The 14,503-nt window shown below is 36.4% G+C and overlaps 1 protein-coding gene across 2 annotated transcripts in view; it reads right to left on the minus strand.

The window, feature by feature from the left end:
• UNC13C (unc-13 homolog C) overlaps positions 1-14,503 on the minus strand; it is a 622,127-nt gene that overhangs the window by 52,832 nt on the left and 554,792 nt on the right. For both annotated transcript variants that reach the window (XM_061182103.1, XM_061182102.1), the window contains 3 exons: positions 13,705-13,828; positions 11,121-11,177; positions 4,811-4,891 (listed from right to left, as the gene is read on the minus strand). In XM_061182103.1, the coding sequence (XP_061038086.1) occupies positions 4,811-4,891; positions 11,121-11,177; positions 13,705-13,828 (262 nt within the window). The remainder of the gene's footprint in view (positions 1-4,810; positions 4,892-11,120; positions 11,178-13,704; positions 13,829-14,503) is intronic.

The raw sequence follows: 14,503 nt of genomic DNA on the forward strand, positions 1-14,503 counted from the left end.
TTTCTTGTTTCTTGAGGTAGGATTGTATTGCTATGAATTCCCTCTTAGAACTGCTTTTGCTGCATCCCATAGGTTTTGGGTCTTCATGTTTTCATTGTCATTTGTCTCTAGGTATTTTTTAATTTCCTCTTTGATTTCTTCATTAATCTCTTCGTTATTTAGTAACATATTGTTTAGCCTCCATGTGTTTGGGTTTTTTACGTTTTTTTCCCTGTAATTGATCTCTAATCTCATGGTGTTGTGGTCGGAAAAGATGCTCGATGGGATTTCAATTTTCTTAAATTTACTGAGGCTTGATTTGTGACCCAAGATGTGATCTATCCTGGAGAATGTTCTGTGTGCACTTAAGAAGAAAGTGTAATCTGCTGTTTTTGGATGGAATGTCCTGTAAATATCAATTAAATCTATCTGGTCTATTGTGTCATTTAAAGCTTCTGTTTCCTTATTAATTTTCTGTCTGGATGATCTGTCCATTGGTGTAAGTGAGGTGTTAAAGTCCCCCATTATTATTGTGTTACTGTTGATTTCCTATTTTATAACTGATAGTATTTGCCTTATGTATTGAGGAGCTCCTATGTTGGGTGCATATATATTTATAATTGTTATATCTTCTTCTTGGATTGATCCCTTGATCATTATGTAGTGTCCTTCCTTGTCTCTTGTAACATTCTTTGTTTTAAAGTCTATTTTGTCTGATATGAGTATTGCTACTACAGATGTCTTTTGATTTCCATTTGCATGGAATATCTTTTTCCATCCCCTCACTTTCAGTTTGTATGTGTCCCTAGGTCTGAAGTGGGTATCTTGTAGACAGGATATATATGGGTCTTGCTTTTATATCCATTCAGCTAGCCTGTGTCTTTTGGTTGGAGCATTTAATCCATTCACGTTTAAGGTAATTATTGATATGTATGCTCCTATTACCATTTTCTTAATTGTTATGGGTTTGTTTTTGTAGGTCCTTTTCTTCTCTTGTGTTTCCCACTTAAAGAAGTTCCTTTAGCATTTGTTGTAGAGCTGGTTTGATGGTGCTGAATTCTCTTAGCTTTTGCTTGTCTGTAAAGCTTTTGATTTCTCCATTGAATCTGAATTAGATCCTTGCTGGGTAGAGTAATCTTGGTTGTACGTTCTTCCCTTTCATCACTTTAAATATATTGTGCCACTCCCTTCTGGCTTGTAGAGTTCCTGCTGAGAAATCAGCTGTTAACCTTATGGGAGTTCCCTTGTATGTTATTTGTCGTTTTTCCCTTGCTGCTTTTAATAATTTTTCTTTGTCTTTAATTTTTGTCAATTTGATTACTATTTGTCTCAGCGTGTTTCTCCTTGGGTTTATCTTGCCTGGGACTCTGCGCCTCCTGGACTTTGGTGGCTATTTCCTTTCCCATGTTAGGAAAGTTTTTGACTATAATCTCTTCAAATATTTGCTTGGGTCCTTTATCTCTCTCTTCTCCTTCTTGGACCCCTATAATGCAAATGTTGGTGCATTTAATGTTGTCCCAGAGGTCTCTTAGGCTGTCTTCATTTCTTTTCATTCTTTCTTTATTCTGTTCCACAGCAGTGATTTCCACCATTCTGTCTTCCAGGTCATTTATCCGTTCTTCTGCCTCAGTTATTTTGCTACTGATTCCTTCTAGTGTATTCTTCATTTCAGTTATGTATTTTTCATCTCTGTTTGTTCTATAATTCTTCTAGGTCTTTGTTAAACATTTCTTGCATCTTCTCAATCTTTGCCTCCATTCTTTTTTCAAGGTCCTGGATCATCTTCACTGTCATTATTCTGAATTCTTTTTCTGGAAGGTTGCCTATCTCCACTTCATTTAATTGTTTTTCTGGGGTTTTATCTTGTTCCTTCATCTGGTACATAGTCCTCTGCCTTTTCATTTTGTCTAAGTTTCTGAGAATGTGTTTTTTGGTCCACAGGATGCAGGATTGTAGCTCTTCTTCAAAAGCTCAACTTTAAATAGGGTTTCTCCATTGGCCTCTGTAGCAGCTTGCATATACTGATTAAGTTGTTAGCTGTCTGTTTCAGAGCTGTTGCCTTTCTCCTTTTATTTTCAAATACTGTTGATTTGGCTCAGTGTTGGCAGGTAAATGTAGTGTCTCTAAGGCCAACCACGCCAGCTGCGGCAGATCATTGTAATTCTGTTTCTTGTGCCATGTTCTATCCTTTTAACTTACAATTGAAACTACCTGCAACTGGTATGACTAATCCAGTCCAATTAGAATTTTAGTATTTAAGAAAGTTAATATTTTCGTTGGTACTTGTGTAGAGGTTGAAGGATTTCACATTATTTTAAATAATTAAAAAATAAACTAAATAATTGAACTACAGTATTTTAATTTAAAAAGAACTAATCTCTCTGTAGGAATATTACCTGTTTTGGCTTGCTGCATTTTCTTACACCTTGTTAACGTTTAGTGAAATAATGAAACAGAGAAGCAAGGACACTGATTTTAGAGTGTGGAATCTTTTCTCAGCTCTGCCAATTACAAGCAACTCTGTGGCCTTAGGCAAACAAGTTAAACCTGATTAGCCTCTGCTTTTTCATCTGTAAAATGTGAATGATCACTCTTGATGTACTTAACACCCAGGATGTTTATAAGGATCAGGAGAGATAATTTACATATACAAAAGATGATTGAAATAATGCACAACACTATTTCAGTCTATAGTCTACAAATTCCATAGCATTCTCTTCCTTCAGTTCTCACTTTCTCATGTCCAGCTTATTTGCTTAAATTCAGCTAAAGAGGAATTAAGGATCATGTCTTTGGCAGCCTGGGTAGCATCTACTGCTTTGGTATAAGAACATCTTTCTCATGAAGTCTCTGCCTTACAGTATTCCCTTTGCTGGGCTCCCAGAGACACTGAATCACTAGCTCTTGAGGCTACAATTCTTTTAAGTAGTACTCCTCTTTCTCCTGGATTCCTTTGCAGTCAACATTACAGTTAGTGCCTTGTAGTACAGTCAGGGCGAATCTCAGAATCAGAAAAGGTAAAAAGGTCTCAAAGCAGGTAAAGCAGGTGTAGCATGGGGACCCCAGAGAAAAAGTTGGCATCACAGAAGTTGGGAAATAAGGAGACTGAAGACCTGACCTCAGACTGACTCTGAGGTTCAGAAGGACCAGGGTCAGACTCTGGTCCTGGAGAACAAGATAATGACATGGATCCATTTGCTGGATCTTGGACACCAGGCAGTAGTTTTTTCCTAAAGAGCAAGGCAAGTGTCTGGTGGCTGAGGCTGAACTAAAATATCATTGGATGACCTGGGAAGGAAGATGGGATCGTTGAGCTGTCAACATGTAGATCAGGGGGATCTGCTTGGGGATCAGGATTGTCCCAGAGTTTGGGCAGAACTAGTCCTGCAGGAGGTGGTCATTTGTCCCCACCAAGAAGAATTAGAGAAATGCTGGGGTTAGGAACAGGAGCCAGGTCTGTCAGTACATTGAATGCCATTCTCTATTTTCACAGAACATATTTTTCTTGCGCTCTCTCTCAGAGTCATCCATTGACCTTATAAAATCCATGAAGGGCTGAATTCTGATTTTAAAAATCTTACTTTTTTTTTTTTTTTTTTTTTTTTACTGTTCATGGTGTGCCTTGCAGTTATTTTTTCTACTAGCACTTCCTTATTTGTAGCCATTAGTGCTGCTATAACTCCATAGGGTCAGTCATTTCTTATTCATATTTTTGAAAATTATTTTCAAAAAGAACAGGTTTTTTAGTTTTTCCTTTTTTTTCATGTTTACCATTTTAAAAAATGATTTTGCAAAATGTTTATACTTCCAGCCCATACTCTGGCTGCATCTTTAGAAACTCCATCACTGTCATCTCACTGCTGAAATTCACACTTGCCACTTTCCACCAGGTGTCACAAAATAGTCACCTCACAAATTTCATTTTGCAGTTTTTGACACTGAAGCAGCAAAAGATGTCCTCTTATTAAATGCTGAAACTACAAAAGTCATGAAGTAATAGTTTTTTGAAGGTGTCCAATTGTTTTGTTATACAAATAGAACTCTGTTTTAATGACTACCGTTGCAGTGTCTGTTTCTATCCAGTGAGATTATTCTGCGCTCGGAAAATGGCTTGTGGTAGCTCACAGTTCTTTGCTACACTATTCACACATCCTTGATAATAGATGCTTCCCCAAGTGAAGTATTGAGACACTGGACACAGTCCAAATTTAGGAGATGAATTAATTTTTCACTCTTTAATGAACTTTCACATATAAATATAAAATGTATGTATATAAATCTATAAAGAATCATATGAAAACAAAGAACTTCTAAGTTATGTTTTGAGATCTGCCTATATTTAGCTCACAATCCAATAACTTTTGGTCAACCTTTGGCTATGAAAAATTGATGCACGCAATGCCTTTGCGTTTTCAGCAGAAAACTAAATTATTGTCCTTACTAAGAGAGAAGAGAAAATTGATCTTTCCAAAACCATTTCAGCAAGCAGAGAAAACACAAACAGAAATTCTGTTAACCCTAAATCCCCTGAAGTATCTATTTAACTGGGCTTTGGGGGTACATGTCTTTCTTTGAAAACACCTGCTAAACATAGATTTCATACACATTTTCTAAAGGTAGACAAAGGAAGCAACTCTAAGGGCAGAGCAATATGGATGTAATGATGACATAGTATGGCCTAAGTTTGACACACTCCCAGAATGTATGTGTACAACTGTCTACTGTGTCTATGGATGGCACAGCTCTACAGACAGACATGCATCTGGGGGTACCTTTCTCTGAGGGTACACAGAGAACTCTGGATCCATATCCAGGGACACTATAACCTTACCTTGATGGTAGCCAGGACTACCTCCATTATAGCACACTGTCTCCGTGTCAGACCCTTGGTATCCTCTCGAATCATGTGCTCCTGGAAAACAAGTGAAAAACTGCTTATAAAATTACCAGTTCATTTATTTAACAACTGTTTTCAAACAAAATCTGTATATAATCCCTGTATGCAGATATTTCCCATTTGAGATATCTTTTTCATATGAACACATTTTAGAGGATGATTTTGTCAGATATTTAATAAAAATCCATTTTGCCAAAAGAAGAAATGCTTTTGAATGTTTTAATTTTAAAATGCTTTTAAATGTTTACTTAAAAAGCAGTGCTTTGATTCATAGGTGGCTTTATTTTTCACCTGCAAGCTAATGGTAGGGGAAAAAAAAAGAGATAAACCTGGAAAATGTGTGTCCAAGCTTTTCCACCTTAATTCCTGCTTTCTGTTCTGTCACACAGAGGAAGGTCCATCATGTAAGGGATTTAGGAGGTAAATTTTAGCCTCATTCAATTATCACTGATAAAACCTACTTTAAGTATAATGCTCCCACTTTATTTTCTTTCTAGGATACCCTTAATGCTTAGTCATTACCAGGAAAATTCCTAAAGAATTAACTGATTTCAGCTCTGGAGATTTTCTATATTTTAAAGTCATTTTTCAATATTTTGGAACTGATTTCCATATTAACAATGGATTTTCCTCATTGTTCACTATGAACTCTCTCTTTATTTAAAACTATTTTAGGGAAATGATGGTAGAAAGTTGAAGACAACAATAAAGGAACTTTGTGTAAAAGAAAAATTGAGAAATTCCTGACCCCCCCATATTGATATAATCTCCCCAGGGAGCCACTATTCTATGTCAACAACATTCAACAAATATTTATTGAGTGCTTATTATGTGCCAGCACTGTTCTAGGTGACAGATAGATAGATATATTGTTTCATAACAGAAAGACTTTTGTCCTCCTGGAGCTTAAATTCTAACTTATGTAAGTGCCTCTTTGTGAATTAGAAGGAAAGCCGATGTATCTCTGAGAATGCATGACTTGGTTAAGGGATCAGTGCTTTTGGTCAGTAATAAAAGGTGCCTCTTTTTCTACGGGGCACAGCTGCACATCAATACATGTGGCTTAGCAAGTGTTGCATGGGCCCTAACTCGGCCGTCATTCACTCCCTTAGTGGGACAGTTTTGTGCAATGTACAAAATCAGTCACAGCCAGTGGCTGATCCTTCTATTCTAGCCTTTGTCTTACTCTGTCATTTAGTAGATGCCATGACTTTCTGAAGATAATCTATGTTTTACTCACTTCTGCAGACTTTCAGTGCCTACCTTGGCAATTATCACCTGCTAGGCCCTCAATATGTTTTTGGTAATTGAATTGTACTTCTTCAGCATATCCTAAATGATTCAATATGCTTGAATGGAATCACACTCCTCTGAATATTGTTGAAAACATGGTATAATGCTGGATCCATGATATACACTTCTGCATCTCACTGCCTCTTTCTCTGATATAGGGATTTCAACACAAACATATGAGTGAGTCCATTTAATGTTTTAAAAATATTTAAAAAATGGGTAGTTAGAATATTAACTACCCATTGAGATCCAAAAAAATGATGGAAAATTTTTGCCAAATTATAGAGAGAAATGCTTTACTTTATATTAACTAAATCTCTCTGACTTCATCAATCTTGACTGGCTTTTTGATGTGGTCAGATTATTTTTTAATAGATGCTAATACATAATATATGTTAGTGCTATAGAAAAATACAATTCTTGCAAGAAATGATTTTCTGGGATTTAGCAATAGCTCATTGAAATAAGGTAGTCTCTGAAAAAGTCTTGTAATGAGTTACTCCTTGCTTGCAGTAAATTCATAGTCTCAGATGTATTTTTACTAACAACTGGTTTTGATATTGTGTCACCTGTCCATAAAGATGTATTCATTTTTAAAAAAATGTTACGCCAAATAAATCTGATACCATAAAATAGTGATAAGTTGGGCATACTTAATATACATACATTATAAAGTTCCAGAGGATGAAGTAATATAGAATATGTCAAAATCTGAATAAATGTTTGCTTAATGAATTAATCCTAAATCATAATCACATGCAGAAAAGCAATTAGTTTCCCTCATTGTTCTATTTTCCTCGTTTCTGTGTTCTTTTAAGTAAGGTAGTCATTTGTTAATATTTCTATATAGGATTTCTGAATTTACTCATCAATACAATGATTTCAAATGATGCTTTTCCTGTGGATCAAATCTGCTTTCAAATTAACACATGAAAATGAAAAGACCCATGATTTAAAATGAAAACAAAAACATTGAAAGTGACATTCTAGTAAAATATGGGAAAACAGCTTTATAAAATTTGCAGTTCTGCCTAGAAGAGAACATAGGCAAAACATTCTGACATAAATTGTACCAATGTTTTCTTAGGTCAGTCTTCCAAGGCCATAGAAATAAAAGGAAAAACCAAGAAATGGGACCTAATCAAATGTACAAGCTTTACAGCCACATAGCACAGGGAGATCAGCTTGGTGCATTGTGACCACCTAGAGGGGTGGGATAGGGAGGATGGGATGGAGACACAAGAGGGAGGAGATATGGGGATATATGTATACGTATAGCTGAGTCACTTTGTTATACAGCACAAACTAACACACCATTGTAAAGCAATTATACTCCAATAAAGATGTTAATAAAAAACAAACAAAAAATGTACAACCTTTTGCACAGAAAAGGAAACCATAAACAAAATGAAAAGACAACGTATAGACTGGGAGAAAATATTTGCAAGTGATGTGACTGAGAAGGGTTAATTTCCAAAATATACAAACAGCTCATAAAACTCAACAATAAAAAACCAAACAACCCAATCCAAAAATGGGCAGAAGAACTAAATAGACATTTCTCCAAAGAAGACATACAGATGGCCACAGGCACTTGAAAGGATGCTCAACATTACTAATTTTTAGAGGAATGCAAATCAAAATTACAATCAGGAATCACCTCACACAGATCAGAATGGCCATCATCATTAAAACTCTACAAATAACAAATGCTGGAGAGGGTGTGGAGAAAAGGAAATCTTCCTACATTGTTGGTAGGAATGTAAGTTGGTGCAGCCACTATGGAAAACAATATGGAGGTTCCTCAAAAAACTAAAAATAGAGTTGCCATACAATCCAGCAATCCTACTCCTGGGCATATATCTGGACAAAACTACAATTCAAAAAGATACATGCACCCTTATGTTCACTGCAGCACTATTCACAACAGCCAAGACGTGGAAACGACTTAAATGTCATTGACAGATGAATGGATAAAGAAGATGTGGTACATACATACAATGGAATACTACTCAGCCATAAAAAAGAATGAAATAATGCCACTTGCAGCAAAACATGGATGGAACTAGAGGTTATCATACTAAGTGAAGTAAGTCAGAAAGAGAAAGACAAATACCATGATATCGCTTACATGTGGAATCTAAAATATGACACAAATGAAGCTATCTACAAAACAGAAACAGACTCACAGACATAGAGAACAGACTCGTTGCCAAGGGGGGGCTGGGGGAGGAATGGATTGGGAGTTTGGGGTTAGCAAATGCAAACCATTATAATATATAGAATGGATAAACAACAAGGTCTTACTGTATAACACAGGAAACTATATCCAATCTCCTGTGGTAAACCACAATGGTAAAGAGTTTTAAAAAGAATGTATATATATGTATAACTGAATCACTTTACTGTATAGCAGAAATTAACACAACACAATACATCAACTTCAGTTAAAAAATTTGCAATTCTGTGTTTTGGCTAGAGTTTTAATTTTTTAGATAACAATGTAGAAGGCTTATTGCTCTGTAATTCAAATAATAACTAAATGGACCAAAAATTTAAAAATCAAGGGACAATAATAGGAAAACATGATTTAAAACTAAGTTATTTTTCCATCACCTATGGATAACACAATTCTATTTTTAGTCCTTCAGATTATTTCAGTCTTAATGAATTAACTCTTTTAGGACATTTTATTCATAATTTGCTGTTAGTTCATTATAATCAAAAGAGAATTCACTGAATTGAGGAAATTTTGAGGCCACGAAGGGACCTAAAGTGTGATGTTTTCTGTGGACTCTCATTTTTCCCAGGTAGTGTGCATATGCCCACTGAGGATCCAGTCTCTCCCATTTAGTGTTCGTAAGATTTGAACAGGGCTGCCTGCACCCCCAGCTCAGGGGTGGGTATGTGAATTAAGCCAAATAGCATATGCCATTCCCCAGGCCACAGTGGTTGGCTTGGGAGTGGTGATAACATTCTATTAGAGTTGATGATGTGCCAGTGGACTTTGCTGGAATTCCTTGCACCAAGGGGGGTGTTTTTTTTTTTTTTTTTTTTTTTTTTACAAGATTTCAAGTTCAAAAATGTTAGATATAAGCAGAGAACCATCTTACAAACAGGAAAGGAGGTTTGTTAAGGGAGTAAGTCAAACAAGGAAAGAGCAGAGTTGAGAGACAGTGAGCAACTGGGTTCTGTAACATTGTTTGACTTCCTAATCAAGCAGTGATGGAAACCAGAGTTATCCCAGGACTATAAAGTTTCATGGAGCAATGAATTCCTTTCTTGCTTTTGTTAGTCTAGCTTTCCATCACTTGAAACTGAAATAGTTATAGCTGATATAGCAAACATTCAGTTCAGAAAACTGAAGCTGGGGGAGATGGATTATGTTTCCCTATGTCACACAGAATGCTAGACACATAGCCAGGGCTATTTCTTTTGTAATAAGACACTGTGATGTTTCACTTTCATGGTTTTCTATGAGAAACTTCAACACTGTATAAATCTATTTTTCAAAGTAGGGACTAGAAATGTCAGGGAGGTAATAAGAGGGATAAAGAAAGCAATGGAGATCCAAGATCCAAAATGATAGTTTGACAGTGACATCTACCTTCTACTTTCCCTCTGAACCACCAACATCACTGAATACCTGTGAGAAACAATTTTATGTCATGGTTATGTCTTCTAAACGGATTATTGGCTTTTAATTTTTTTCTGACAAAGGGGATAATGAAGGTGGTATAATAAAGTACTGACATTATAGGGCACCTATTTTATCTCAGTAAGTAACTATACAGTCAAATGGATTATCCTTCACCTGTGTTGTACGCACAAAACAGTGCCAGTGATACCTAACCCTGAGCTGCCAGCTGGGGGAGGAAGCAAGATAACCTCTGTGAGTGGGAGGTGGCATACTCTTGACAGTTACCATGCAAAGATAATGCATGCATTATCTCATTTATCCTCACAACAATTCTCTGAACCAAGTGTTAATATTGTCTGGATTTTACAAATGCCAAATCTGAAAATTAGAAAGGTTAAATACTTTGGGCAGTGTCACGTATTTGGAAGCAGCTGAAGTAGAATTTGAGCCAAGGTGGTCAGTATCTGGAACCCACCCCCATGCTATACTATATTCTAATAGGTAGTAATGGAACGGGAACAAATATTTCAACTACAGGCACAATGTTGGCCTATATGTGGTCCACTGATACATGAATGGATAAAAAATGTGGTATATACTTACAATAGAATATTATTCAGCCTTTAAAAGGAAGGAAATCCTGCCACATACTACAACATGGATGAACCTACAGGACATTATGCTAAGTGAAAAAAGCCCGTCACAGAACCGCAATATGTATTTTAACCAATCAAGTTCCTATTCTAGAGGGGAAAGAAACCTGAGGTTCCCTGCACAACTGCAAAGTCTTGTGAGTCTCCAGCGATAATAAAAGGTAAGGTTATTTATACAGCAAATCCTTGTTATAATGGGGTTGATTATGTCGACGAGTTCAATGTCTGCTTTGATGAGTTTATTTTCCCGCATTAGGTTTCTTGCCTTCAGAGTTCTCTAGACTTTACTGGATTTCTATGAAGCATTCTTTGCCTTTATTCATACAAAGTCAGTTTACTATAGAGAAGAAAATATGCTCTCTAATTTAGTCTAATTTAAAGCAGTAATGCTTCATGCTTCAACACAAAGTCAAAAATTCCCAGTTGCTCTACGAATTGGAAAATATGAGAAATATGGAGTGTGAGGAGAAGACAGTACAATTCAGTCCCTAAAGTTTGATCTGATTCATCCTTAAAGCAGATTGTGAGATCCCAGACACACATCCTCCCTAGTCCTGCCATATTAAATACCATTACTAATAGGAGGTTGGTTTCTCACAGAGTTGTAGTCAGCTCATTACTTTTCATAGACAACTAGTAATTTCTTTATTCTTATTACCTTCAGTTTGGATAGTTGTCCCAGATCTTTAGCTGCAATGAAAATCATCTGGGGTCCCTAGAGACACACACATAGAAGAGGAGAGAAGAGGACTCAGTCATAAGATCTTCAATAACAGTCAAAGTAGAAATGTAGTCAATAGACAATGTATTCTATTTTTCTTATTATATTTGTGACTTTAATGCCATAAGCCCTTAACTGGTCTATTTTACAACTTGGATCAAAGATATCTAGTACTGCTGGCAATACAACTATCTTCATAGGCATCCTACTTCTGGAACTTTTAGTCTGAGTTACTGAATGGGTTACTGCTAGTGTATCCAGTTTAGTGTAGTGTATGTATTACCTCAGTGAGCTTTACCTTTTTATTTCTTTATTTGTAGCAGAGGCAACTACTTCACTCCACTCCCCACCCCCCAAAGTAAATCTATGCAAAATGTCAAGATCCAGAGCTGAAGAAGGCAGAGCTGGTCCACCTGGCATGCCATCCAATCTATCAGAGCCCTGCCCTCGTAACTCCTCCCTCAGCCAGAGGTTTTCCCTAGCACCCCTAGGCCCTGGGGAGAGCTTGAAAAACATCAGAAGCACTACTAGAATACTCAACAGTAGCCTAGAATGTTTTCACAAGAAGGAAAACGAGCTATTCTGAAGTAGTAGTCTCCATGTTTTTATTGGAGCCTGTATATTCATTGAGAAATCCATACTTGGAGATCTTGATGTTCGAGAAAATTGAGGTGATGGTTAGCTTTCCTAGGGAAGATCTTATATCAAAAAATGAAATGTCATATACAGCACTTCTGCTGTTATAACATGATAGGTGTAGTCTTGAAAAAACTCATATTCTGTAAAATTGTGCATTAGAGATAGTAGGGCTTTTGGGGAAAATAGGAGGGGGCAGTGCAAAGTCCATGCAATTTTGTTACCAAAGAACTATCAAAAACAATAAATGCTACTTTGGGAGACAGCATGAACAGCTCAAAGGGAGCGCAGTGAAGCTGGTGGCTACCTCGAGGGATATTAAAAATGTAAAAAAAAACCCGAATAAACAACAGCACAATAGAGTGTAACGTGGGCTGAGACAATGCCTGTAGAAGTGGAGCTCTGAGCACAGGGACAGGGTAGCCTGCCGCATGTGAGAGGCTAGGTGCATGTATGTGAATACAGACTGATGTGCAAGTATGCCCCTTCCTCTTTTTTATCTTTTTAAAACCAGGATGAAAGGGCTCCTGCCTGTGTAGCAGCCAAGCTGAGTGCTCCTTCCTTTTCTGCTGAAGTTTATAACTCTTCTGTTATATTCCCAAGCCTCTCACCTAGAAGAATTTACTTATAAAGCAACCCAACTTGCAGATTGCACTGACATCATTCCTCTATTGGCAAATTAAGTGACGGGTAACTGGTGTTACAGAAATGCATTACGTGTTATAGCAGAATAAGGGGTGTGTGAGAATGTGGGGGGTGTGTGTGTGTTTATGTGATTTGGCTACCCACATGTGTAGGCTATAATCATTATACCATACACTCATGGCATGAAGCAAAACTCAAAGTGATTTATATTTAACACTCACTGTCTGGCCGTAAATCAACACAAACATATGAATCTTTGCACCTTGGAACACTTTACAAGAAAACATTTTCTATATAATCTCACTGGATAAATATGGACTGAGTGTGCATGATTAATGGTGTCAATATATATTTTAGTTTAGTTTATAATTACTCATTATTTGCATCAACTTATCGTCCTCGGTCACAGAAAAAAAAAATATTCCATAGCAGGTGCTTGTTAGGGTTCTTTCTTTCCTCGCTTGGCTCAGGATATGCTGAGTTAGCTGGACGGGGTATCCACTTGACCACTGTCTGACTTTTGCTGCCAACTGATCTTTCTGGTTCTTTTTGATTTCACTGTGTATGATACAATCACGTTCTTCAAATCCACTAAAAGATGCCTCCTACATTAACCACCAAGTGCGAAGGTGATAGATAAAAGCGAAAGGGAAAAGTAAAAAAAATTCCAGATAGTGTTGGCTTTATCTTCTTAAACTGTAAAATTGCAGAAAGAAACACAGCAGGCATATTCTATCAAAAATCTATTTCCCTGGGGTGGGGGGGGTCATAATAAATTACATGTGTAGACCAGATAACCCTACAAGTTGAGCTTTGATACCTTTGTTTTTCAAGAGATAACGTTTGAAATGTCAAGCCAGTGTGAAGTATGACTGCTGTTGCCACTATTTAAAATTGATTTGTGATGGGGGTGCAGGAGGATTGCATTGGGAGTTTGGGACTAGCAGATGCAAACTATTATATATAGAATGGATGAACAACAAGGTCCTGTTGTTTAACACTGGGAACTATATTCACTATCTATCTATCTTGTAATAAGCCATAATGGAAAAGAAAAAAATTGATTTGTATAAGGTGATGTCATTGGAATGATCATTGCTAAGACAGACACTGTATACCACGCCCTTTTTCCCCAAATGAATTTAATTACTATTTCATCTGGATCAAAACCATTCATTGAACCAAAAAACAATTAGATGGGCTATTGAAAATATAATCAAATGTTAGTTTGAATACTTACTGTTTGATCTGTCAGAGGAGGGAGGACAATTTGTTTTTCTATTTTGTTGAGAACTAGCTTCCATAGTTCTTTCAATATTCGCTTCAGGACTGTTTTCTCACAGATTTTCGCTGAGAGACTTAATCTGAAATGAAATAAAACACACCATCACTTATAAGTCTCTTATTGAGGTATCATTTTTATTGATCAGAAATTCACATTTTTCAGCACTGACATGCAAATACCCGAATAGGTTTTTATAATTTTCAGATGCTAAATTTCATTTACTGAAAAAAATACATAATATCAAAAATCTGTTTCATCATATTATACATTAGGTAATTCACTGTTTGTTTGGTAGAAAACGAATTCAGAGTACTTCCTTTCTTAAATTGCATCCTAAACTGACATCAAGGCTCCCAAAGTACACAATTTTTACCTGCATTCCAGACTTGTATTTACTACATGCTCCATGTTCATGGTACAGGCCAAAGAAGCACATTTTCATCGCTATCTGGCACTGGCCCAACAAAACAACATGGTAAACATGCATATGATTTCACTCAAGAGCAAAACTTTACCAACTTTATTTTCCAGATTTATTGAGATACGATTGATATATAACATTGTGTACATTTAGGGCGCACAAGATAATGGTTTGATATATGTACATACTGTGAAACAATCACCACCATAAATTTAGTTAACATTCATCACCTCACATAGTTATTTTGTTTTGGCTTGTGATAAAAACTTTTAAGATTTACTCTTAGCAATTTTCAAATATATAATTTAGTATAGTTTCCTATAGTTACTATAC

The sequence above is a fragment of the Eubalaena glacialis genome, chromosome 2 (genome assembly GCF_028564815.1).
Source record: "Eubalaena glacialis isolate mEubGla1 chromosome 2, mEubGla1.1.hap2.+ XY, whole genome shotgun sequence".
In the NCBI taxonomy this organism is placed as follows: Eukaryota; Metazoa; Chordata; class Mammalia; order Artiodactyla; family Balaenidae; genus Eubalaena; species Eubalaena glacialis.